This window comes from Tursiops truncatus, chromosome 7, assembly GCF_011762595.2.
Source record: "Tursiops truncatus isolate mTurTru1 chromosome 7, mTurTru1.mat.Y, whole genome shotgun sequence".
NCBI classification, from domain to species: domain Eukaryota; kingdom Metazoa; phylum Chordata; class Mammalia; order Artiodactyla; family Delphinidae; genus Tursiops; species Tursiops truncatus.
In genome coordinates this window covers 37,935,091-37,963,069 of record NC_047040.1, presented here as the reverse complement: position 1 = coordinate 37,963,069, position 27,979 = coordinate 37,935,091, and the positions used below count along the sequence as shown (strand labels likewise).

General features: G+C 40.5%; 1 protein-coding gene across 9 annotated transcripts in view; it reads right to left on the bottom strand.

Annotated features, from left to right (window-relative positions):
* The window catches only part of ANKRD44 (ankyrin repeat domain 44), a 317,342-nt gene that overhangs the window by 111,900 nt on the left and 177,463 nt on the right, over positions 1-27,979 (bottom strand). For all 9 annotated transcript variants that reach the window (XM_073807446.1, XM_019939220.3, XM_033859922.2 and 6 more), the window contains exons 5-9: positions 13,298-13,498; positions 12,848-12,935; positions 10,256-10,398; positions 9,018-9,230; positions 1,227-1,305 (exon numbers count right to left, since the gene is read on the bottom strand). In XM_073807446.1, the coding sequence (XP_073663547.1) occupies positions 1,227-1,305; positions 9,018-9,230; positions 10,256-10,398; positions 12,848-12,935; positions 13,298-13,498 (724 nt within the window). The remainder of the gene's footprint in view (positions 1-1,226; positions 1,306-9,017; positions 9,231-10,255; positions 10,399-12,847; positions 12,936-13,297; positions 13,499-27,979) is intronic.

Below are 27,979 nucleotides of genomic sequence, written 5' to 3'. Positions count from 1 at the left end.
CCCTTTACTTCAAGCAAAACAAAACAATTAAAGTGACCTTTCAATAAAGTAAATGACAAAGGCATATCACATATTTCAAACTAGAATTAATGGGTGTTGTGCAGTTCATTTTCATTTACCTGCATTTGCTCACTGGAAATTTGTTGCGATTTCTTCTACAGTTTCACTGAAATGCTTATCAATTTCCTGTGCTTTGCTGCAGGTATTTTGCTTCCTCAGCATAATTTCCCTGGCTGGTCTTCCATCCAAATGTCAAATGACTTTTTAGTTTTACGACTTCAGTGCCTAAGACATAACTTAGTACCACTGACAATTCAAGTGTACGTCATCCAGTATTCTTACAGATGAGAAAAAGATAGGTCTAAAAAAACTGACTAATGCCAGAATTTTGAGAACTAGAAATGTGGGTCAACTAAAGATAGTTTAGGAACTGCTGGATTCACCTGGAATGTCAGCATAAAATCTGAACTAAACCTGTTTTTTTAAAATTGTCTTTAAGATTTGCTAAAAGAATAGAAGTTGCGTTGTCAGAGTCAATCCACTCACAGATTCTGGCCATGACCCTCTAATAGTAACGTGAACCATGCTGTGAAGCGACACTCCCTAGTACTTTGGTTGCAGAGACAACCCAATGGTTCAAACACACCTTTATTGTAAGCCTGGGAAATTACTAGATTATGTGATTTTCCAAGGTCTCTATCAAGCCTGTGATTTTATGATCCTTTATATCATGTACGTACCCGTTTTTCCTCTGAGTCACTCATTTTTCTTACCTTTTGCCCAAGTAGCTTAACGAGTTTTAACTTATGGAACTATGGCGAATTCAAAAATTTTTAAATAATTCAGATTTGCTGCTAGAAAATGTCTGATACTTATTTTTATTAGTTTCAGAGTGAAAAATGCAGGATCTTGAGCCTGTATAAGTAGATCATTTCCAGTTTCAAAACTCACATGTTCTTTGACTGACTGGGAATTGACTGTGAAACTTAGTGGCTCTACGTCCTCACTCTTATTTATTTATTTATTTTTTTATGTGCTCACTCTTAAGTGAATTGGTGATGACGTGTCTAAGAGCTTTTAGCAAAGTTCATCAAAGGACAGTATAAATCCAAGCTTAATAAACTCTAAAACGGAGCATCATATTTCACATTCAAATGACGGACAAGCAAACTCAGTCACATCAGGAGACTGTTCCAGTAATGACACTGCAGAAGAATCTCACATACCATTCTGAATGAGGGTTTGTGACCGTGTGAACCTTCCATGGACAGCTGTCATGTGCAGAGGACTTTTACCATCTTTACTCTAAAAAATGAGAGAGAGAGAAACAATGGGCCAGTGACATCAATCTGAAACATTCCTATGGACATTGCCAGCAATGCTCAATAAAGTGTATGTGATATCGCAAGTTATTGCCTAACTTCACATTTTTTTTATTGAAGTATTTACAATGTTGTGTTAGTTTCAGGTATTCAGCAAAGTGATTCAATTATACATATATATATTCTTTTTCAGATTCATTTCCATTATAGGTTATTGCAAAATACTGAATATAGTTCCCTGTGCTATACAGTAGGTCCTGTTATTTATCTATAACATCACATTTTAAAGAAGCTTCGAGACGTGGAAATTATTCTAGAGAAGAAATGGGAAATTTTTAGTTACACGGACAATTTTTAAACTACCCTGGTTTAAACTGAGGAAATCATCCAAAACATTTTTTCATCTCCTGTGATCTACTGGTGAAGGTTTCCTTCAAGGAGTTTTCTTTTTCAACTTTTAAAAAAAATTGAAGTATAGTTAATTTACAATGTTGCGTTAGTTTCTAGTGTATAGCAAAGTGACTCAGTTATACATATATAGTATATACTATTTTTCATATTCTTTTCCATTATACAGTATAATGGATAGTATATGTATGGTTTATTACACTGTTTTTTTCACCTTTTGTCTATAGTACATGAAAAAAAGACAAATGATGTATTAACTTGTTTGGCCCTGTTTGACCTGAAGACGACTAAATTGCTATAAATCACTGCAACTCTCAAAATTGACCTGAAATCCTCCACCATTCTCCACATTCTAATTCCACAGAGAAACACCACTTTCGATTATTCCAAAAGAGAAACATTTGCTTCACTTAACTCATTAGAAATCATAGGATTAAGATATGTAAATTGCCATGTTAATGATTATCTGGAAATATGTGCTGAATTTATACATCTCTTTATTATTCAAGATATAAATGATGGCATTCTCTCTCACAGATTAAGCCAAAAGATGAAAAATGTACAGAATCCATACATTAGTCATCATTACACCAAAGTCCTACACATTTGATTAAGAAATAATCATTTACAGAATTTCTTCTAAAAATAGTGATATCCAAACAAAAATATTACTGTTATTTTAGACCCAAAGTATCCCCAACTGAGAGACTATATTATGTATTCTTTCATTCAGATATTATTTAAAAAAGAAAAGAAAAGAAAGAAATTTATGGAACTATTCTTTTTCTAAGTCTCAGAAGAAACGTTTCCCTAAGCCTGAGGTTAAAATATGAGATTTCAAAAACACAAGTTCATTTTTGTGATGAAATTCAAATACGTGTGCTTTAAAATGATTCTTTCAAAAACTCTACAATGGAAAACAAATAATCACTTAAATATTTCTCAGAGTAAACCACAGACTCCTGCATCTGAATCACCCAGGATTCTTGTTAGAGATGTGAATTCTGTGCCCTAACCCAGATCTAAACTGAATCAGAATTGATTTCATTTCTAACTTTCACAGCACATTAAAGTTTAGGAGCCACTGGAATGGCTTATGAAACCGCAAGGTTTAACAGAAGAATATTTATTATATCCTATAAGTCTATTCCTTAGACTTAAGAAAGGAACTATGCACAATCTGTGCCAAGGGAAGAGTTAGTCAGAGTGGTAACTGCATGTTGAGTGAAGTAAATAATCATTATAGTGAAAGGTTCTCAGGCTGATGGAGAAAAAAATAGGATTTTTTCTCCATCTTAATCTTGTATGATTATAACCTGAATTAGAAAAGATTGAGAAAGGAAAGGAAGATGGAAGTAAGCTTGAAGCTTTACTGAAATTACGTCTTTAGGGAAAAGGAGAATTAGTCAAGAAAATGAGGATATGATGCCATCACCAATCATAAGACATGATGGAGAAGAGCTCCTAAAAGCTTTCTGATTCCAGGGCCTGGGTCTTAGCTAGGATAAATGCAGACAATTCAAAAGACTAAAAAGTCTGGGAACCACTTAGGAATAAGGAGTTAAGACATACTCCCTCCAACAAAAAAGTGATGACAGCCCAAGGCTCTTAAGGAGAGAGAAAACAGAAATTGCAGAGCTGACATTCATCTGTCCCTAGATGGTGCTATTTCTTTAAATTTTGCTCCAGTATTTTCTCTTAAATTTAAGATGAAAACATAACTTACTAGCATTTAGTTAAATATATATAAAGCTGTAAATATTTCAGCATTTAGATAATATCTTTATAAATATTTAACCAAGCACTTTTCCATGCCTAGAAAAGAGCTTAAAGGCTAGGAGTAACCACCAACCTGGTGGTCACTAACTAAATTGCAGCCAGAGAGCCAAAGCAGACGTCACCAGTTTCTACAGTATATAGTTTACAAAGCTGGTCCCATTTCAAGGACAGTAAACACCATACCCTTTTCCTCCCTTGGAGTGCTTGTGCTTTTGGTAAAGGGACAAACAGACATGACCAAAGTTAGGTTAAATGAAAAGGATGGCAATATGGTCAATGGTGATGCCTGCTTCAGATCTACCCTTGCAGATCTTTGCCTGAGTTCACATGTCACTGAAGACAGACCTTAGCTGACTTTTTTTTTTCTCACTGGGATACGGGTGGCAGGAGGTCGGGAATTGGGGACAGGAAGCATTAAGGGTATCATAGCCGTCATTTTTGGGCAGCTTTGTTTATATGGTATAGGTGTAAAGGGAACTCATTTCAAAAAGCCATTGAAAACCAATGAAGGTCAAAAGACTAGTACTTTTTATTTAGCCTTTACAAGTTAGAACTCAGAATATTCAGGTTGAGACTGAGGATCCTACTGAGTTTCATTGTCTGCCTGAGAAATTTTTCACATGGGGGTGGGGTCGGGTGGCGGGGAACTTGCCATTGCTGCTGCTGGCCCTAGAACTTCAGATACCAAACATTCCCTGAATGCTCAAAGGAGAAGAAATGATCAGTTCTCCCACTTATTCAAAGCTTTGCTTTTAGAAGAACTTCTTCATTTCTAGCCTCCTCCCAATTTCTAGGTGCATTCTCCCAGAGCAGATTCAGGGCTTGGAAAATTTTGTGACCTTGAGAACTTGCTTAATAGCTCTCCTACTGACTTACGGTTCAGCCATAGTCATGAAAGAAAACCAGTGAGGACGAAGAATATTTTATGACAAATATTAGTATTCTTTCAGGGCAGAATTCACCATCATCCAAGGAAGATTAATCCTTGAATTAATGAAGCGTTTCCATTCTCAGAAATCCATTCATTCTTTTCTTCCACTTCTAATGCTTTCTTTCCTCCTCCTCCCATAAACCTTCTCTAAACTTAAATACACAGTTACTCCCCAGGAAGGTGAAGGCACTGTGTTCTCTGTGGCACAGTGCCCCCTGGCGCCACAAAGCTCAGTGGCTCTGGTGGAGGGCAATAAAGTCTCTATAAAATAAATATAGCCAGAAACCCCAAAGGGCTTCCTAATTCAATGGAAAAGCAATCTAATACCCTGGTGTGCAAAAAGCCATATACAGTCTAATTTTTTTAATGCTTCTAAAGGCTGGAGATGGCACGTGGTTGGCTCAGACATTCACCCCCCTCCTTTCCTCATTTCCTCTCTTAAGATCCAAGGGCCATGTCGCTATTACTGCTTACTCTTGCCTATTCCAGTTTCATCTTCAACCTCTGCAATGCAATTATAGAATATAACATGGTCCTGGTACATACAAAGAAGGGAGCTGGTCCACTTCAGTAAATGTGTGATGGGCTTCAGTTCCAGTCTCTTAGGGTTAAGTGATCTAAAGGGCCCGTGCACAGAAAAGAACTGAGACCACAGGCAGGCGGAATGTTAGGTAGGCAATGGTAATTTCTGAATCTATCTTTCTAAGTCATATCCAGCATGGCCACGTGTTTACTGTCTTCTTTAATGCTTAGTTTGAGTGCTTCCAAAAAGAGCCTTGAGATGCTACAAAAATTACAACGTGGTCTCTGATGGAGAAGGGAAATTATTTCATATTTCCTCATGCTCTTCCTATTTGCAAAAAAAGAGTAAACTTTCAACAGATTATTGTATTAAGTATTGTGTCTCTATTATTTTATAATAATTAAACTTTGTGATATCACAATATTCGAAATCAAGGACAGGGCCATGGTCAATCTAAGCAAAATGAGGGACTGTAAAATGCATGCAGGACACATAACCTTCCTCCCCTCTCCATCATCTTGCAATTTCTCATGAAGATGTCACTTTCTGTGTTTTGTGAGGACAGAGGAAAACAAAGTGAACACGTGAGTAGGTATTGGCTACATTTCAATCTGCTATTTTCTTCTAACTTTGGAAAATCTAAACAAATACAAATTGTCTTGCAATCTACAAACACTTTCAAAATCCAAGGGCAATGTGGTGCAGAGAGATAACAACCTCCAGTCAGACCGAATGGCTCCACGGAAATGTTAGATGATCCATGCATCCAGAGTTAACTCATAAAGATTCAAGAGAATTAGGATGCAGCTAGAGTAGATGGGGAGACTGAGGGAGAAGCCTAGATTGGATTCAAAATCCCATTTACACAGATTAGGTAATACGTAAACCCAAGTCTCAGACTTTTTTTTAATGGTGCTTCTTATACTCTATTGATGATTAGCAGTCTACAGGAAAAAATTAACTATTAAAATTAAGTAGCTATGCTTTCCATGTCCATTTTGTGGGGGAGAAGAGAAGGCTGCCATAAACCAAGGCACCATACCTAGTTGAAGCCTCTTATCCGATCTGAACTGGCTGCTAGTCAGTTACCTGGGAGAAGTAGGTAGGTATGCCAGAAAGTGGCCTTCTAACCTCAGTATCGGGCACACTGAAAGCATCAGTTGGCATGTTTTACAGAGGAAATGGAAAGCATCAGATAACCCCGTGAATTAATTAAGGTTGGTAAATAGAGATACTTTATCTAACTTCAATAATGTTCCTTCCTTTAGAGGATCCACAGGATGTCCCTCAGACATTAGGATGGCAAGAGAAGTGTCACAAGTCTTGGGGACACTGACGGTTAAGCCACCTGTTTGCCTCCTGTCCTCTACCACCCTCCTCTTAGACTCTAACCCCACATGTTGGCTCTTTCCCCACCTCGGTTGCTTTGTTGCCGCTAAAGACCTTCATCCCACCTCCACGTAGGACCTTGGATGGGGTCCCCTTACAAGATCTGGAACTCTGAAATTCTCTTCAGCTAGTTTACTTTTTCATTTCTGCCTGCTTTCTACCTTCATGAAGACACTCCATCCCCTTCGTTTCCTTCCTATCTTCCCTAACTCGTTTTTTGTTTTTTTTTTTTTTGCGGTACGCGGGCCTCTCACTGTTGTGGCCTCTCCCGTTGCGGAGCACAGGCTCCGGACGCACAGGCTCAGCGGCCATGGCTCACGGGCCCAGCCGCTCCGCTGCATGTGGGATCTTCCCGGACCGGGGCACGAACCCATGTCCCCTGCATCAGCAGGCGGACTCTCAACCACTGTGCCACCAGGGAAGCCCAGATTTCAATTCTTATACTCATCTTTATCTCCTCCATCTCTTGTCCAACGAAATCCCAGAGATTTCCTTTCTGCAAAGCCTCTCCCTCCGTTGGCTGTCCCCATCCCCCTGTCCTCATTACCTCTTATCCAGACCCATTTCATTGACTTCCAGTTATCTTCTACTTGTCCCCTCCCTAGGTCCACTATATCTGAAATTTTTTTTTAATAAAAATGAAAATAGCTTTTCTTTTTCTTTTGGATATAAAAGTAACACATACTTCTGGCATCACAATAAGAAGATTAAAACAAATATATTGAAAAGCAACTAAAAATCCAAATCATAATTTTGCCTCGCTGGAGTGATAACTGTTGCTAGGATACTGATGTAGATTCCAGATATTTTTCTCTTTCTATGCACATACATAGACACATACTTTTTGAAATTATAAAACTGGATCATATTTACTTATTGCATTTTAATTTTTCATTGATTACACTGGGCATTGCTAGTCTTTTTGATACTTGCCAATTTTAAAGGCAAATATTAATGTATTAGTATTATAAACGTATTAGTTTGCATTTCTCTAATGACTAGTAATACTGAATATCTTTCCATAAGTTTAATGGATATTGTATTCTCTCTCTTGTGATCTGCATTTGCCCATATTTTCTAGTAGACTGTCATACTTTTTCTTATTGATTTTTACGAGCTCTTACATATTAAATATGTTAACTCCTTGTTTATATGTATATTGCAGAAAAATTTCCAAGTTGCTCCCCTTTCAATTTTATGTTAAGGTTTTTGTTTTTGTCTTTTTTGTTTTGTTATATAAAAGTTTAAAAATTTTATGTAGTCATATATACATTTTTTTCTTTATGTTTTCTGTCTCTGGTTTTCTGTGGCCAGATTACCGTTTCTAATGCTCAGTTCTGATCATGTGGCCTCTATAATGATTAGCGGACCCACACCCTATAGAGGCCCCAACTCCTTGGGCAGTAGATAAGTGCTCATTCTTGGTCAGGTCACATTTCAGCTTGCTCCTGGCTCCTTTCTTTCATATGATTTGTACTCCAATCACAATAAATCGCTATTCTGAGAGTTTGTCTCATATTTCCCCACTATTCTAAATTAAATGAAAAAATATAAAAGGACTTTAATAGTGAATAGAGGAGATCATTAAAATAGACTGATCCAATATTCTTGAAATTAAACCTTGGAAATAACAATTTTTCAAAAGCAGAGACAGAATACACTGGGACCTTGCTTTACAATTCCTGTGTGCTTGGGAGAAGGGAAGCTGAGGATGCGAACAAGGTCACTTGGTATAAATCAGGATATTGTGCTACAATCTAAATGCGTCCAAGTGATGTAACCTGGATCATGAAGGCTACCTGCAAAAGTTCCTCTTGGTTATCTGTTACAGTGAGCAGACTGGTTACCTAAAGTTTACCTGTCGAGACCTCTCAACTCCTTTGCTTGCCATTCTATGGATCTGGAATGTCCTCTCTCAAATTCTCTCTATCCCTCCTCATCTCAACTGATATCAATCTTCAGCTCAGAAGCAATCTCTAGTTTTGATGCCCAAGCAAAAAGCAAGTCAATACTTACTTCTTATAATCTGCAGCACTTTATTAATTTCTCACGCCACTCATGACACTCTCTCTTGTCCCATGATTATCTGAGTACATCATCTCCTTGCCATATCGTAAGTCCCTTGAGGGCACCTTGGAGTATACACCCAGTACCAAACAGAGGGCACTAGGTAGTCCTCAGTAAGTTTGCTGAGTAAAGGAATTACCATTAAAACCAGATTAATATCATATACTTGAAGTCACTATCTGGGGTTTACTCCAGGAAACCATTTGAGAAACTCCTTGGAGGGCTTTGCGGGTTGGAAACAGACCTGAGATCGTTAGGTTAGGCTTCCTTTTCATGCTCAGCATCTCTGCCCCATCAGCTCAACATTCACCTCAGTATTAGAATCTCGGCCAAGTCCACATCCCTGAGACCCAGTATTTGCTCCCATATATTCACTAAGCTACCGAGGGCACGTGGCTAGAACCTCAGTGTCATCCACTGGTACCACCACTGCTGCAGAAGTTTCCACATCATGACAATATAGGATAAGTCCGCAAGAATCAGGACGCTTAGAGTTACAATTCACTAATTGTAATTTACAGCAGGTGAGTTTGCTCAAACAGAGGCTCAACGCAAAGGTACTTCACACTGAGAGAGGGAGACTGAGAGAGAGTCATACCTGAATGTTAACATCCGCCCCGTTGTTTACTAATAGTTCAAGACACAAAGCACCGTGTGTGGAGGCAGCAGCAAAATGCAATGGGGTGAACCCGCTGGTATTGGGCTGGTTCACATTAGCACCGTAGTCGGTCAGCTCGTTGACTACAGCATCCTGCCCGTTGTAGCAGGCCAGGTGGAGGGCCGTGTTTCCATACACGTTGATTTCATCAATCTGCAAATGAGTCCAACATGGGCGATTAAAAGCACTGAAGCCAATTTACTCCATTTCCCACCAAAAGCCTACCGGCCGTGCTGGAGAAAGGAAATACCCATCTGTCAGTGTGATCATTCAGAGCTTACTCTTGCCCCAGCGTGGTCATCCTGGGAAGGCTTCTCACGCAGAGGTAAAGCTCAGCAAAACGTGAAAGTGACAATAAGTGAGCTGGGAGGAAGAGTGAGAGGTTTCCACTTGTGGCAAGATATCTTTCAGCTAGGGAAGGGACAAAAAGGGAGAGGCAAAGCTGCCTCAAAACGCCAGAGGAGAACTGAATCGGGGGAGCAAGAAACGAGCCCGGATCTCAACAGCGAACAGAAGAGGAAAGGGTGGGAGGTGCTCAGGGAGCTGCTGGGGGGCCTGAACTCAGAACCCGCTCTGCTGACACCTCAAGAGGCCACATTCTGGTGGCTGGGCTGTGGAGCTGCCCTGGTCATTTAGCTCCCAGCTCCCTCTTGCTCTCCCAGACCTGCCCTGACTGCTGTTATCACCATCTCACTATCGCAGCTCGCTTTTCCTTTCCTCCGGGACAGCCTCACTACTGCTCCCACCCTGCTACCTAAGAAGAAGGGGGTGAGGTCTACTTCTCCAGCTCAGCATGTTTGTCATTCATTTCTGCTTGGAAGCCACGATTTAGAAGGCTAGGTTCTAAAGGTGGGATGATGAAACCTCGCCAGTCTTTTAAAAATGACTGGTGGATATGTATCCCAGATGTTAAAATATTTCTCTATGTTGATACAGAAAGTTAGTCTGTTTCTGGCTTTCTACGACTTAGCATATGCCCCATTGCCCTTCATCAGTTGCCCATGTAAACTCAAAAAAGACAGGATGGTAAGAAATGAGGGTTGTTTTTTTTTTTCCCTCTTGAATTAAAATGCAAACAGGATTTAATTTCAGAAAACCCACAAAGACACAGGATTTAATTTCCGAACAACAGAAAACCCACAAATGCACCATGGGGTGATGCCTGAATCATAGCTCACCTCCACCCCCAGATTCAGGAGATGCTTGACAACGCTGATCTGCCCATTGGAGGCCGCGGCATGCAGGGGCGTGTAGCCCTTCTTATCCTTACACGTCACTTCCGCGCCGTGGTTAACGAGCAAAGCCACAACGTCCAGGTGGCCTGTAGAAACAAAGCAGCAGAAAACATCGTTAACCTTTATAGGACAATTTGACAATTCATTCCACCTGAATTATCACCACCAGCTTTTATTGCCGCCAGCATCTTGCTAAGCTGTTTATAAAAAGCTGCTTCATGGCAAATATCCAACAAATATTTAGGGAGTACGTACTATGTGTCAGGCATCATGTAAGTGCTGTGGGAAGAAAGAAGATGATTCACATGTGAGGCTTCTCTTTAAGGAGATCGATGCCTGTTTACAAATAAATAACGTGGAGGTCCTGCCAATATGTCAGAACCAGAGACTAAAAAAAACTTCACGTCAAATGAAAGCAATGCTTTTGAAACCAATTGCCATTCTTCACTGAAAAGTCTAACAATGACAATTTGGTTTGGAAAAACTAATGAAAGAAAAAAAGATCAATTAATCAGAACAACTCCAGATTATTGTTAAATCATATGCAACTGCTGCTGTTTGACCCTTTTCTGGGCCCACAAAAATGGCAACTTCATATGGTTCAACTTCAAGTTCTCATGAGTTGCTGGCTAAACTGAACACCCTTCTAGTTTCAACTCCTGTTGGCATATTTTGTAGAATATCTTCCTTTGTTCTCTATCTTGCTACATATACAACAATAAATGTATCTGACCTTTATTTCCTGACTAAAGATTGTTCGATGCTTAGAACAATGCTTAGAACAATGCTTAGATCACTGCTCTAAACATTGTTGATAACTGAAGGGTAGAAGATGAGTACTGGCTCCAGGGCCAAAAGTGTGTGTGTGTGTGTGTGTGTGTGTGTGTGTGTGTGTGTGTACAAAAGAGACAGAGTTTTGTCTTGGCTAGTTTTATGAAGACTTATGTACAGAAAAAAACTATTTTGAATTACTGGTGCTGCTATCTTAAGCTCTTTGCCCTGGTTTTGTCTATTAGTCCCTAAAGATAGTCATCTGTATATGTTTTCCTACATGTATCCCGATGACACACAAAAATGTAACTTTACTGCTTTAAAGCAATTCTACACATATGTTTTAGCCATGTATCAGCAAAGAACAAACGTGAAACTCCAGGTTCTTTGTGTCCCACGTCACACTAGCTTAGTGTGTGCTCTGCCTAAACATCATGGGGCAAACGCTCACTGGCTCCAGTCCCGCAGGGACCATGCAGACATCCAACCTGCTTCAAACAACTCGAAAGTCCATGTCGCCTTGTAAAAAAGGATAATGCGTGCCAAATCTTAAGATTCTGTTTTTTTAAGTCCAATAATTCATTCAGGCCTATCTATAGCCACAGAATTTATTTCATCCCTGCCCGAACCCATTCTCTTTTTTCTCCCCACAATTAACATTATTATTTTTTATGATAATAAAAGGTCCGTAGGCTTATTAAAAAGGATTCAGAAAAGGCAAAAAGGTGTTAAAAGGAAACCAAAATCATCCACAATCCCTTGAGATACTCAGTTAATAATTTCAGTGTTTAATACAACCCAGGTTGTTTTCATTTTATAGATATTTTTAACAAAAATGAGGATTGTATTATTCATACTGTATTATGATCTGTTTTCACTTAACATATCACAGAATCTTTCTATGTTAAGAAAATACTAATGATATCATCACTGTAGTTACTGCATAGTGTCCCACTGTGTAGATCTTTCACAATCTCCTGTGTTGTGATGGGCAGTCAGGGTGTTTATAACTTGGTGCTGATAGAATCCTGCTTTTCTGCTTTTCCAACTGCAGGATGTTCTCCAATTAGAAACACAAAGGAAGGATCTTAGTTCTTTTAGTTCTTCATTTCCCAAGAGTCAACACTGAGAATAAACTCTATGAGGGCTCTCATTTGTCAGTGGTACTAGTGCCAACAAAAGTGAAGAGGAAAAGCATAGAAATGTAATGTCTTCCTTTGTCTTCCGCACCCGAGCTGGCAGGAACAGGGAGCAAGCCCCAGCTCTGTCGGCAGTGCAGTAGCAAAGTCACCCACAGTGACTCTGGGCACCTCCACCTACACGACAGTCAGGGTGTTGTCCTTTATTCCTTCCTTTTTGTTTCTTTCAGGAATATTTATAAATAAAAAGACAAATGAAATTTACATCCTTGCTTTGCTAGCCCGTCCTTCTTTCTCTTTAAACACCTTATTTTGCTGCCATAACAAGTTAAAATAAGCACAATTTGTGCCGCTTTCCAATCCAGATTGAAACACATTCAATGAAGGCCATGCCATGATTCATCCCTCCTGCTCTTTGTAGGATAAATAAATCTCTGACAAAGCAACTGCCCAATTAGAGTGCTCTGTGCATGCCAGTACAAGGACCGAATCTTAATTCAACTGAATCCCAAGCTTGAAAAGAAGTCAGGCTCGCCCAAGAGAAAACCTGCGTGGTCAGTGAGAAACCCGGGGCTTTTTTAGTTCAAGTTATCTGCACTTTGCTCTCTATTCATGGAATCCTTACCCATATAAGCTGCCCAGTGCAGAGCACGCCGGTCCTTCTTGTCAAACGCATTGATGTTTGCCCCTTTGGCCAAGAGTAAATTAACCATCTGAAAGATAACCGACAGTGAAATCAAGCGTATACTCTGTAATGGTGAGGGGTCCTCACCCTCAGCAGGTGATGTGAGCCAAATTAATGTCCAATCTAAAGGCAGGTCAGAGATCTGAAGTTCAAAGTAGGAAGACACCACGGCCAACCTGCGGCATGTGTGTCAGAGGGAAAGACTGAGGTGTCGGCTACTTTTTCAATTCATTGTGGCTCTAAATTTAAGAACAGGTACAGTTGCCTAAGGTTTGGTGTACAAATATTATTGTCACATTATCTAAAAGCCTCAGCAATGAGATTAGGTTCCCCATGGGGCTAAGAGGGTCTGTGGGGAGGATTCTTGCTCTCAATGATGAGGACATTGACCTCCACATGGCCATTCAGAGCGGCGTGGTGCAAGGCTGTGCGTCCCCCTCGGTCAGAGACATTGACGCTGCTCAGCAGGGGAATGATGACTTCTGCACACTTGACAGCCTTATTGGCTGCTGCCACGTGGAGCGGGGTCTGCCAGTTCTTGTCCCTCGCATTGACGTCAGCCGAGTGCTTAATCAACACTTGCACTGCTTCCTACAACAAAAGCAGAATTTGCAGGGGTCACTGACACACACTCAGTCAATCCTTATTGCGTATAAGATGCTTCACCAGACCCTGGAACTACAGAAAGGGAAAGGCTCCCTTTCTGGCTCATGACAGCCTGGCTCATGACATATATTCTTCTGAGACAAGCAAGGTCATACGGGATGAAGATGAAAAGAGTGGCACAGATTAAAACAGATTCACTCTCCCTTTCTCTGTTAGGCCAAGAGCCCTGGCAAAACTCCAAAACCAAATAAACTTCCAAGGGTAAGGTTTCCTTACGAAATATAAGGTATCTTTAGGCCAAACGAGAGCACTCATGTGCAAGTGTGCACAGCAGGTTACAACAGCCATAGACCAAAGGGCCCCCAAAGATCCCCCAAGGTTAGCCATATTGGTCAGTAAGCCTCCATCTTCCAAAGCCAAAGGCCCCAAAGCTCTCCAGACATTCTTGGATCAATTTATAAATCTTTGGTTCTCTTGGTCAAATCTCAACCCTCCCTGTGTGATCAATAAGCAGTCAAGGGTAGAGGATGTCTATTACCACCATCAACTTGAAGTTACGAAATTGTTCCTTCTTTCCCCAATCTTTTCTATGTTAAAATGAGACTGTTTTTCGCTATTGAGTCCCTTCACCCTTCCTGAGCCTCCCACTTTTGATTTTCCTTCTATTGACCTAATCATCTTATTAGCCTCTTGAACTATAACTCTCCATCTTGGCTGTGCAATGGAATCACCTGGGGAGCTCTTAAAAATACGCATGACGGTTCTGTATTGATTCTAACTGGCCTCAGAATGTCTGTAAAGCTCCCTGGGGACTCTGTTATGCAGCCAGGATTGAGGACACTCTTCTCTTTAGTCAAGTAAAGGACATAGCTTCTCTCGAGAGAAGGGAACGCTGTCGGTTGTTTCTCTTTATGTCTAGAGACATCCCTGAGACCAGTTGGATGTCCCTGGCTCCTTTATGGACACCTTGTCAATGTGGCATCAACAGACCAATGAAAGGCATTAGTACCACATTCCTGCCACCCTTCATGGACAAAGAACTTACCCGTGTCCACCTTAATCCCCAAAGACCTGGGCTGTCTATCAACTTTATCATGCAGGTATATGAAGAATCGCAAAAAAGTAGATGATTTGAACTCTCAGAATTAACATTTTAACCAGGGACATAAAGGATGAAATAAAAAAAATGTTCCATGAATCAGTAGTGGCAACATATTGAGATGAATGGCTAACTTGAACAGTAGAATGAGAGCAAAAAGAAGTTAACTTTGCAAATTAGAGAATACACTTTAAGAAAACAATGGGGCTCCATTTAGATGCTATAAATAAAGGGCAATAAACTGACAGGATCCAAGCAAACAATCAATTTGTTAAGATTACCAAAAAGGAAAAAAAAAAGATATATGCCACCCATCCTCAGCACAACTGATGATAATGATTATTAAATAGTCCTTGAGCCCATTTTAGAGTGAAACATGTGTACACGTATTATTAATGCTCGCTTACTATGTAAAAAACACTGTTAGAACTATGGAAGATTGAAGGAAACATTAGTCAGGCTCTATCCTAAAAACTAGGTGGGTGAACAAAAAAGAAAAGAAAAGAAAAGCTAGATCACAATATAAGCATTAAGATTTAAATAAGAGAAAAATAATATTTTTATCAACTTTCATCTCATAAATTATGCAGTTTATGTAGATGTGCAGTCAATTGTGATACGGGAAGAAAATACTGGAACCTCCATTTATATTTTATTTCTTTAAAAAGGAAAGCATTTAAGCTGGTATTTAACTTCTGGATTGGCTCCTGCCCTCAGTCAGCTCCATGGAAGATCCTGCCTCAGTGTTGGAGATGCCCTCAGGGAGGGGTGGGGCTTCCACAGTGCTGGGGGGGCGGGGCTTGCCCTCTCCATTCATTCACTTTGAGTGCACTGAAATACAGAGTGATGGCCTGCCGAGTCCATTTACAGATTGTAATACATACCCTTAACCTAAAAACACGCTAAAATGGACAAGATTTATGCAAGGAACCCACAGATTAAAGATAATAATAATACTAATGCAAGCATAAATGATGTGAAAGTCACAGAGCTGACACCTCTACTCCTCGTAAAAGCTTTCTATCACCTACATTACAAGGTAAAAGTAATGACAAATTTAATCAGATCTGACAAGAGCTTGGCAAAAACAGAGAAATCAGCAAAAGTCTATTATCTAGGGCTCCCCTGGTGGTACAGTGGTTAAGAATCCGCCTGCCAGTGCAGGGGACACAGGTTCGAGCCCTGGTCTGGGAAGACCCCACATGCCATGGAGCAACTAAACCCGTGCGCCACAACTACTGAGCCTGCACTCTAGAGCCCATGAGCTACAACTACTGAGCCCACGTACTGCAATTACCGAAGCCTATGCGCCTAGAGCCCATACACCCCAACAAGGAAAGCCACTGCAATGAGAAGCCCACGCACGGCAAGGAAGAGTAGCCCCTGCTCGCCGCAACTAGAGAAAGCCCGTGTGCAGCAACGAAGGCCCAACGCAGCCAAAAATAAACAAATAAATTTATATATAAAACAAAAGTCTATTATCTATATGGTTATTTAAGACTAGGACAAATGAAAAGCCTCACTTTAACATTTCACCTGTGCCTTGAAATATTATCTAATGATAGTATTCTTATATATAATTTATAAATAAATGAGACGCATATTCTGGAGATGCATGCTGAAAACATTTTGCAGATACGTGGCCAAAAGATGGAGATAACCATCTCAAAAGCAGTACTATAAAAAACGGTATATATCCTTTTCACACATTCACAGCAAAATAACAATACATACTGTCTCTTTAATACCTTTGCTTTGTATATTATTTTACTGTACTTGTACAGATTCTTGCTTTGCATTAAATATTATGTAAATTCAGGATAGACTAACAAAACAGAAAATGTACAGGAACATTTCACAACTTTATACTATAAGACCAATTCATGAGAAATTTGTTTTTTAAAGGTAACAAAATGTGATTGCTCTTAGAGTACCTGCAACTAGGTGAATGAGATATTACCTAGGAGAGGCCCTACTTTTAAACGAATATTTAGGAATGATTTACATTGTACACATAGCAATACTTTAAGCAAAGAAAATATACATTCATATGCCAGTTATGGTTTATATATAAATAAGTGCTTTTGGAGTTTGTGGGGAAAAAAATGTATTCTTAAGTAGACAATACTTCTAAAAATATATTTTTTTTTAATAAATTTATTTATTTATTTTTGGCTGTGTTGGGTCTTCGTTTCTGTGCGAGGGCTTTCTCTATTTGTGGCAAGCGGGGGCCACTCCTCATCGCGGTGCACGGGCCTCTCACTGTCGCGGCCTCTCCCGTTGCGGAGCACAGGCTCCAGACGCACAGGCTCAGTAGTTGTGGCTCACGGGCCCAGTTGCTCCGTGGCATGTGGGATCCTCCCAGACCAGGGCTCGAACCCGCATCCCCTGCACTGGCAGGCAGATTCTCAACCACTGCGCCACCTGGGAAGCCCCTAAAAATATTTTAATCAGATAAATTTTGGTTTGGTTTTGTAAATAAAATTTTATTGGAACACAGCCTCATTCATTTGTTTACATATTATCTACGGTCGCTTTCAAATTATAACAGCAGAGTTGAGTATTTGTGACAGAGACCACATGCAGCCATCAGAGCTTAAAATATTTACTATCTCACCCTTCACGGAAAAAGTTTGCAGACCCCCTGGACTAGCTCCCTGTTTGAATTACCACAAACTATAAATGATCAAATCTGGTTAAAATAAAATTTTGTTATTTACCAGTATGAAAAAATACTATTTTTAAGTCCAAATAGTCTTTTAAGGAGGGCAGGTCCTATGCAAAGAGTCAGAGGCCTCTGAGTTCAGCTCTTGCTCTGTGATGATGGGTCTACAGTGAATTTTGGGAGGGGGCCAAACAGAGTTGCCTTGCTCTGCATAATAGAGTGGGAAGCGTTTAGAGCTTGGCAGGAAGGAAAGGATGAGGACAGAGAGACTGGAGAGAGGACGTGGCCCTGCGCTCTAGGGAGGAGGTATACATCTGGGTGGGAACAGAGTCAACAGGCCAAGAGGGAAGAGGAGAAAGCTGAAGCATAAACCCAATGAACGCAGCAAGAGCAGGCCTGTGGAGCCAGGCAACCAAAACTTAAATCTCCAGGAATTCTCTGGAATTGTTGGGAGAATATCAGACTTTGAACAAGTGGTTTCCGGTCAGTCATATCCATTTAGAAGGCTAGATGCCCCTGACCAACATCTGGGTTATACCTAAAAAATTAGAAAAGGAAAAGGTTCAAGTTCATTGATCAGATAGGAAAAAAAGAAGTGGGTAGGGTCTCTAATAAATTTCTTTTCATGTGAACTTTACATAATTCCCACGTGAGTGCCCATTTCACCACGTGTCTTTTCTGCAGTACGCGGGCCTCTCACTGTTGTGGCCTCTCCTGTTGCGGAGCACAGGCTCTGGACGCGCAGGCTCAGCGGCCATGGCTCACGGGCGCAGCTGCTCCGCGGCATGTGGGATCTTCCCAGACCGGGGCACGAACCCGTGTCCCCTGCATCGGCAGGCAGACTCTCAACCACTGTGCCACCAGGGAAGTCCACACCATGTGTCTTTTGTACCAACACTCACTTTCACAGCTCAAGGACACCTAGAATAACCGTTACTTTTATTTCTCCAATTTTATAAAATGTTTTAACTTCGCCATTCTCCATTTTTACTTTTATATCTGCTTATATAGTGAATTGAACAGTTTTCATCTTACTTGACAAGAAAGGACTCTATCAAGGAATATTTAGTATACAAAGGAGGGGTTCTTATTCAATTTCCAAGGATTAACCTTTTTTAAAAAAATGAAAATGCAAGTATAAAATGATTATGGAATTAAATTCACAGATATACCGGATATTAGAAGCAGAAAAGGCCTCAGGGGTCATCTGGATTGCCCCCTCATTTGATAGGCAGCTTCATTTTATAGGGAAGATGGCTGAAGACGGTTTGCCAGCCTGGGTTTAAGGGCTCATGCACTTTCTACTAGGTCAGAGCTTACTCAGCACACAGTAACAGCCAAGCACCCTGACATAAATACTTTGAAATGTTAATTCTCCTTAGTTATTTACATTTTTAAACTCTGAAGTTTTAGCCTGACAAACTGGCTTCCTACATTTAATAGAAATGTAATACAATATTTTCACAAAAACGAAGCTTTGATTTAAAAAGACTACAATTTCCTTTTTCAAAGTTGCATTTCTCTTTCAAAAATTTTAATCTTGTAAGCATTTTAACTTGGTTTTAAGAGGAAGTAATTCTATGGCTATTTAGGGAATTACTGATTTTTTTTTTCATTTTAACATCTTTATTGGAGTATAATTGCTTTACAATGGTATGTTAGTTTCAGCTTCACAACAAAATAAATCAGTTATACATATACATATGTTCCCATATCTCTTCCCTCTTGCGTCTCCCTCCCTCCCACCCTCCCTATCCCACCCCTCCAGGCGGTCACAAAGCACCGAGCTGATCTCCCTGTGCTATGCAGCTGCTTCCCACTAGCTATCTACCTTACTGTATATATGTCCATGCCTCTCTCTTTCACTTTGTCACAGTTTACCCTTCCCCCTCCCCATAGCCTCAAGTCCATTCTCTAGTAAGTCTGTGTCTTTATTCCTGTTTCACCCCTAGGTTTTTCATGACATTTTTTTCCTTAAATTCCATATATATGTGTTAGCATACGGTATTTGTCTCTCTCTTTCTGACTTACTTCACTCTGTATGACAGACTCTAGGTCTATCCACCTCATTACAAATAGCTCAGTTTCGTTTCTTTTTATGGCTGAGTAATATTCCATTGTATATATGTGCCACATCTTCTTTGTCCATTCATCCGATGATGGACATTTAGGTTGTTTCCATCTCTGGGCTATTGTAAATAGAGCTGCAATGAACATTTTGGTACATGACTCTTTTTGAATTATGGTTTTCTCAGGGTATATGCCCAGTAGTGGGATTGCTGGGTCATATGGTAGTTCTATTTGTAGTTTTTTAAGGAACCTCCATACTGTTCTCCACAGTGGCTGTATCAATTTACATTCCACCAACAGTGTAAGAAGGTTCCCTTTTCTCCACACCCTCTCCAGCATTTATTGTTTCTAGATTTTTTGATGATGGCCATTCTGATTGGTGTGAGATGATATCTCATTGTAGATTTGATTTGCATTTCTCTAATGATTAGTGATGTTGAGCATTCTTTCATGTGTTTGTTGGCAGCCTGTATATCTTCTTTGGAGAAATGTCTATTTAGGTCTTCTGCCCATTTTTGGATTGGGTTGTTTGTTTTTTTGTTATTAAGCTGCATGAGCTGCTTATAAATTTTGGAGATTAATCCTTTGTCAGTTGCTTCATTTGCAAATATTTTCTCCCATTCTGAGGGTTGTCTTTTGGTCTTGTTTATGGTTTCCTTTGCTGCACAAAAGCTTTTAAGTTTCATTAGGTCCCATTTGTTTATTTTTGTTTTTATTTCCATTTCTCTAGGAGGTGGGTCAAAAAGGACCTTGCTGTGATTTATGTCATAGAGTGTCCTGCCAATGTTTTCCTCTAAGAGTTTGATAGTTTCTGGCCTTACATTTAGGTCTTTAATCCATTTTGAGCTTATTTTTGTGTATGGTGTTAGGGAGTGATCTAATCTCATACTTTTACATGTAGCTGGAATTACTGATTTTTGTAATCAAAAGAAGTCTCTCTTTTCCTGTATCACACATTGGCTAAAAAATTAACAGCTAGGAGTTTGCGCTGACAGAAACTTACAAGGTTAAAAAGAAGCTAATGTGGGGGAAGGGAAGCTGAACAATTTCTGAATCAAGAAAGGATACTAAAACAGTACTTTTCAAACTATCTGTGGTGAAGGGACAGTTTTTTTTATAATTATTATTATTTCAAATTCATCATGAGTAATTAGAAGAATAATAAAATGAAAAAAAGACAAAGAAATTATAAACTCAACTATTTTATCATTTAATTTAGCAGGCACGAAATTACTCGATCAAATTTCTCTAAAAGTTGCTAAATGCTCACTCATGTCACAAAAGGAAAGACAAAAAGACTCAGACTAGTCACAAGCCGCACTGTGAGCAATGCTGCTTCAAAGCCTTGATTTCTTTTTTAATGAACAAGCATGTGTGAGGATTCCGGCATTTCTCCTGAGTGGAGGGATCAGCCTAGTTAGCATTCACCCTTAGGACTGTAGGCCTTGTTGGATTACACTCCACAGTAGGCTGTCCTATATGAGACACAGAAATAACAGACAGAGGGAGGAACTGTCACGGGATGTGACACAGGAGGGAACTGGAGATGGCATCTGCAGTCATTTTATTTCTACTTTTTATGACTTTCTCCTTTTATAAAAGGTCACTCCAACCCTGTATAAGAAGTAGAAACATACACTGTGGCACATGGAAAAGATGAGAAGAAATAGGATACACGTGCCTTAAAAACTGTTGCCTCCAATATTTGTTTTTCTTACTCTCAAATGTGCATTGCATTTAAGTGATCATAAATTACTCATGGAAAAGTAATGCTTTATGACTATACAGAGTCCTGGTAGGCATAAACAATGTCAAATTTTATAAACTGTAAGTTGCTTTAGACCAGGGTCTGAGTCTCATACAATTTTCTATACTTGCCACAAAGCCTGGCAGGTATCTGGCACCTAATGTATATTCAATAAATTTGGGTGGAATAAATATATTGGTATAATCATTAGCAAACTCTCTAAGTAATAATATGCAAAAACTAACATGCCTTTTTTTTATATACAGCAGGAAAATTAACAAGACATTTACATGGGCTAAGGTCCCTGAGGCTGCGCTCAAGTCCCGAAGGCATTCACTCTATTAATGTAAAATAATAACCAGTTGGGGCTTTTACCCTCTACTGATTATAGTCATTTCATATCCTGTAAGAATTGTATAAATTGGTGCCTAATTTGTTCAAATTAATCAAATTATTCTTCTAAAAGTACCTATTATTAAACTAAACTTGCACTTTATTATAATTATTATTAGAGTACAATTATTCTAAGAACTAGGAGTACAAAGGGAAGACTTGGGGATGTGAAAGAATTCAAACTGTTCAAGAACCACTGGGGGACTTCCCTGGCGGTCCAGTGGTAAGTAATCCGCCTTCCAACGCAGGGGACGCGGGCTTGATCCTTGGTAGAGGAACTAAGATCCCACATGGCGCGGGGCAACTAAGCCCGCGCACTTCAACTACTGAGCTCGCCTGCCTCAACGAGAGAGCCCGCGTGCCGCAAACTACAGAGCCCAGACGCCCTGGAGCCGGCGCGCCACAACTAGAGAGAAGACTGCGTGCCGCAAGGAAGGGCCCACACACCGCAGCAAAAACGATCCGGGACGCCTCAACGAAGATCCCGCGTGCCGCAACTAAGACCAGACGCAGCCGAAAAATAAAGAAAATAAATAATAAAATAAAATAAATAAGTATTAAAAAAAAAAGAACCACTGGCTTTAAACATTGGGAAGGCCAGATACTAAAGTATTTCCAATCTTTAATGTCTGGTCTCAAAGTGTGGTATGTAGACCACATGCATCAGAATCTTCTTTTTGAAATACAGATTTCCAGGCTCAATTACAGGCTTCATCAAAATCACTGGGGGGTGAGGTTCTAGAACAGGTACTTTGTGTGTGTGCATAATTTTATTTATTTATTTATTTATTTAATTGAAGTATAGTTGATTTACAATGTTGTGTTAGTTTCAAGTGTACAGCAAAGTGATTCAGCTATATATATACATGAAATTACAAAATACTGAGTATAGTTCCCTGTGCTATACAGTAGGTCCTTGTTGTTTATCTATTTTATATATAGCAGTGTTAGAACAGGTACTTAACAAGCACTGCAGATGATCTCAATGCACACTAAATCTGAATACTACTCATCTACCTTCTAATAGGTTATAAGATGCTTACTTTCTTCCCATTCCAGGTACGATATATGTTCTATATGTGATCATCATTTTATAATCATAAAGATAATTTATGGAAAGCAATAACATTCAAGTCTCCCATATAATTTTTCCAATTCTCCTGTCTATTAGCATTTAGCCCACCATAATGACACCGTTTGTGAGAGGGAAGGGGAAAATGTGATGTTTAAAATTTAAGCTATAAAATAAAATGCTTCTCCTGATCAGATCTGGGAAACATTTTTATACCTGTCAGACTTTTGTCTGCACAGACGCAAAAATAGATGCATCTTATTAGTTGGACCAGTATCCCTAGGGGTGCCCATGTGATGTGAGGGCAGCAGTGGAGCACGGCAGTTAGGAGAGCAGGTTTTCAGGTTACACCCTCCTCCACTTGCTGGCTGTGGTGTCTTAGGTTTGTTCCTTAACTTCTCTGAGATCATGTTTCCTAAATTAGGATTAATAACGGTGTCAATCTCAGAGAGTGATTCAGAGGCTAAAATGGAATAATGTGCAGAAAGCGCTTAGCACACTGCCTAGCACACAGTAAGCCTAGCACACAGTAAGTGCTCAATAAATGTTCACCGTGACAATACATATTTGAACACAATATCCTCAATTCTACACCCCAAAGACAGGATACAACTACTTTCAACATTTCTAACCACAAAATAGCCTCCAGAACAGAAAAGTGACAAGTTCAGCAAATCCTTTGGTGCTACTCTCAGTTCATTGGAGAAGAAAATGCATGTGTGAAAGGTCAAACACATTTGGACACAAGCCACAGTAGGCTCTATGGTTGTGTACTGGTTGTGTACTGGTTGTCTGCCCTCCACACAGTGTCCAAGAAGGGACACTTTGTACCCCCTTAAGGTCCACATTTAACACTGCGCCTTCCACAGAGTGGGCTTCAATAAACATGTGTCAAACCCTCCAGGTTGGTGTGCATTTCATTCCTTTCCCCTACAGCTGTTCTTTTCCACGGGAAACAAAAAAGCAACAAGAATAAGCTAAACAGGGGAAACGATATGAAATAATTCACAGCAGCACTTCAGATAATTTTCCCTGGCAGCCCCAAATCTTACTCGTGTATGTTATCTAGCATTGCAAAATAAGTTTCCCTAATACTTTCACATGAGACTCTCTTCATTTCTTCACAGCTGTGGGAGCAGTCAGAGAAAGAGGGGGATGAATGGTGGCCTGGGAGGGTCAGTGAGAACACAGCACTGGTGGGCTCCGATTATCTGTTTGGTGTTTCCTCCCTGGGAATCCCAGGCATGGGGAGCAGGTGGTGGCGGGAGGAGGAGGGGACTGGGCCTAGAAGGGAGCACACAATGCAGCCTGGTCAGGGCCAAGTTAAGTCTTAAAGGTTCATCTCCACAACCCAATCTATTGTGGACAGTTTTTAAGGGATATGACCATTTCTTGATCTACTTTCTTGTCTACAGAGGAGCTTTTATAATGTCAAGCATGGGTGGATGTTTAATCAGTATTATGACCTGACACTCCTATTGCTATAACAGGCTCAGGAAATGAATTTAGCAAATGAACATTATTTTTCCAGGCATAGAAATCCAAACATGAAATTTGCCTGATGGAAAGAAGGCTCAGAAATGTTGACGTATACTGATAACGTTGACTTAACCTGATATCTTGTTGCACACTATTTTTGAAACTTGTTCTGATTTTGCAGGATCCGGTGGCTTAACTTGCTTTTAGTGCCATGCTCCCATAAACAAACTTCAAGTTAGTTTACCTCGCATGCATGAAAGATGATTACCACCAGCGTTCTCTGTGCTGTATACTAGCTCCACGTTAGCAGTTTTACAGAGAACCAGGTGAACACAGCTTAAGTGGAAAACCCAGTCTTTAAGGAATCACTCAAAAAACAATTGTTTCCTGTGCAGGCTAGATGCTGAACATACAATGACAAGCAATAGGCATGCCACTCATTGCAAAGAACTTACTGCCTAGAAGATCTTTTTAATTAAAACAGAAAAACAATTTCAATGGTAGTTTTATATTGTGCTAAGTTAGCCAAGCTGAGCGACGTTTTGCAGAGTTCCCTCCGCTGTACTGTTCCATTTAGGGTTGGTGCTGGAGAAATCTGCATGAGTTTTGGAAGGCATACGTGAAACCACAGACTGACTGGCATGTTGGGTGCCAGGTTCGAGGCAGCTTGTGCACGGTGTCACTGACCAGCTGCATCACTGTGTTGGCAAAGGGCAGTACCAGGTTGATGCGCCTTCAGATCCTGCCATATCTTCTTCAGTTTCTCCCATTCCTGGGCCAGGTGCATGCAAGCTCAGAGGTGAAGCACACAGCTTCTTCTACAAGGCACTCACATCCACGATGCAGAGGCAGTGAGAGACAGACAGGGGTTCCAGTTTATCCCTGTTTTCCCCCATTTCATGTTTAGCTTTTCTTTTCAACTGCAGACCCTGCTGGCCTACAGTGACTTTAGGACCACACAGAAACCAAGGGGATAGCCTTACATAAACTTCTTCAGCAGCTCACACAATTGTGTAAGCTCTAGTTCCTATAGTAAATGTCTTATCTATATTTCTCATTGTGGTTCTGCTTCCCTGATTGAACCCGGAACATTGAAGCCCTGAGAGAGATCAATTACCCACATTTTAGAAGCACAGGGGTTTTGAAGACAACATAGAGTTTATAAGCCTTTCAATGAAGAAATGGCTTTTAAAACATATTTGTGTAAGGAATATCACTGTTTGCCCCGTCTAAGCAATAGACAGATGTGCCAGCTCTCTTACTGAACACACGTATCTTCTTTGGCAAGTGTTAGTAGCAAAACTCCAAAAGACCAGCCCAAACCTTCTCTGTTCTTCCCCTCTCAAGCAAGCTTCCCTTTCCCCAGCTATTTTTTAGGGGACGCATAAAGTAATGGCTATAGGATAGAATTCACAAAAGGAAGGATGGGATGTAGCCAAGATGGCAGAGTGGGAAGACCCTGAACTCACCTTCTCCCAAAGGCACAACAAAATTGCAACTACTTACAGAGCAACTATCTATGAGAATGACCTGAAGACAGCAGAAAAGATTTCCCACAACTAGATATAAAGAAGGAGCAACTATTTATGAGAATTATCTGAAGACAGCAGAAAAGATTTCCCACAACTAGATATAAAGAAGGAACTACAATGAGATGGATGGGAGGGGCTAAGATGCAGTATACTCAGGACCCATACACCTGGGTCAGCAAACTGGAAGTGGGAAGAATATCACAATGGCAGAGGTCCTCCCCAAGGAGCAAGGGGTCCAAGCCACACATTGGGCTCCCCAGCCCAGGATCCTGCATCAGGAAGATGGGCTTCCAGAAGTTCTGCTTTGGAAACCAGTGGGGCTTGTGTTCAGGAGAGCCAGAGAGCTTAGGAACCAGACTGCTCCTAAAGGGCATGTAGAAAATCTCACATACTCCAAGTCCCAGTGCAGAGGCAGTAGTTCAAAAGGAGCCTGGGTCAGACCTACTTGCTATTCTTGGAGAGCCTCTCAGAGAGGCAGAAGGCAACCGGGACTCCATCTGAGGATAAAGACACTGGTGGCAGCCATTTGGGGGAGTTCATTCTACAATGATGTCAGCACTGGCCAAGTGCCATTTTGGAATCCTCCTGATAGCCTATTAGTGCTGGGGGACTTACCTGCCCATCAGCACCAGCCCGACACCCCCAAGGCTGCACAGCTAACTGCTTGGGGAAACTACCCATCCTCCAGTGGGCCCATAGCTACTCCATGAGGCAGAACCTCACAGCCTACCGAGTGGGAGCCAGCCCCGCCTCCCAGCAAACCCACAATAATTGGACCCGCTCCAACAGAGGGGGGCCCACAGCCCAGATGGGGGCACCCCTAGAGCATATAGCTCTGGTGACCAGAGGGAAGCATGCTGTTGGACCCCATAGGGCATCTCCTACATAAGGCCACTTCTCTAAGATCAGGAAATGTAACTGACCTACCTACCACATAGAAATAAACACAGAGAATTAGGCAAAATGAGGAGATAGAGGAGTATGTTCCAAATGAAGAAACAAGACAAAACCTCAGAAAGAGAACTAAATGAAGTAGAGATAAGCAATCAAGCCAATAAATAGGTCAAGGTAATGATCATAAAGATGCCCAATGAACTCAGGAGAAGGATGGATGGACACAGCGAGCATTTTAACAAAGAGTTAGAAGATATAAAGAAGAACCAAACAAAGCTGAAGAATACAATAACTGAAATGAAAAATATACTAGAAGGAATCAACAGTAGGTTAGATGACACAGAGGAATCTGGAAGACAGAGTAGTGGAAATCACCCAAGCTGAACAGAAAAGAGAAAAAAAGAATTTTAAAAAATGAGGATAGTTTAAGAGACCTCTGGGACAACAGCAAGTGTACTAACATTTCCAATATAGGAGTCCCAGAAGGAGAAGAGAAAGAGAAAGGGGCAGAGAAGTAATAGCTAAAAACTCCCTTAACCTGGGGAAGGAAACAGATATGCAGGTCCAGGAATCCCAGAGAATCCCAACAAAGCAAACCCAAAGAGGTCCACACCAAGACACAATGTAATTAAAATGACAAAAATTAAAGAAAAAAAGAGAATCTTAAAAACAGCAATAGCGGGCTTCCCTGGTGGCGCAGTGGTTGAGAGTCCGCCTGCCGATGCAGGGGACACGGGTTCGTGCCCCGATCTGGGAAGATCCCACATGCCGCGGAGTGGCTGGGCCTGTGAGCCATGGCCGCTGAGCCTGCGCGTCCGGAGCCTGTGCTCCGCAACAGGAGAGGCCACAACAGTGAGAGGCCTGCGTACCGCAAAAAAAAAAAAAAAAAAAACAGCAATAGCTTGCTGGGGGAGGGGGGGGAGTGGGTGGGGAGGGATGGATTGGGAATTTGGGATTAGCAAATGCAAACTATTATATAGAGAATGGATAAACAACAAGGTCCTACTGTATAGCACAGGGAACTATATTCAATATCCTGTGATAAACCATAATGGAAAAGAATATGAAAAAGAACGTATATATATATACATATATGTATAACTGAATCACTTTGCTATACAGCAAAAAGTAGCATAACATTGTAAATCAACTATACTTCAATAAAATAAATTTCTAAAAATATATTAAAAAATTTTAAATAATAATAAAAAATAAAAGCAGCAAGAGAAAAGCAGCTAGTTATGTACAAGGGATATGATAATCAGCTGACTTTCAGCAGAAACTTGGCAGGCCAGAAGGGAGTAGCACTTTATATTCAAAGCAATGAAAGGAAAAAATGTACAACTGAGAATACTCTACCTGGCAAGGTTATCATTCAGATTTGAAGGACAGACAAAGAGTTTTACAGAGAAGCAAAAGCTAAAAGAATTCAGCACCACTAATCTAGCTTTACAAGAAATGTTCACAGGACTTCTCTTAGTGGAAAAGAAAAGGCCACAAGTAGAAATATGAAAA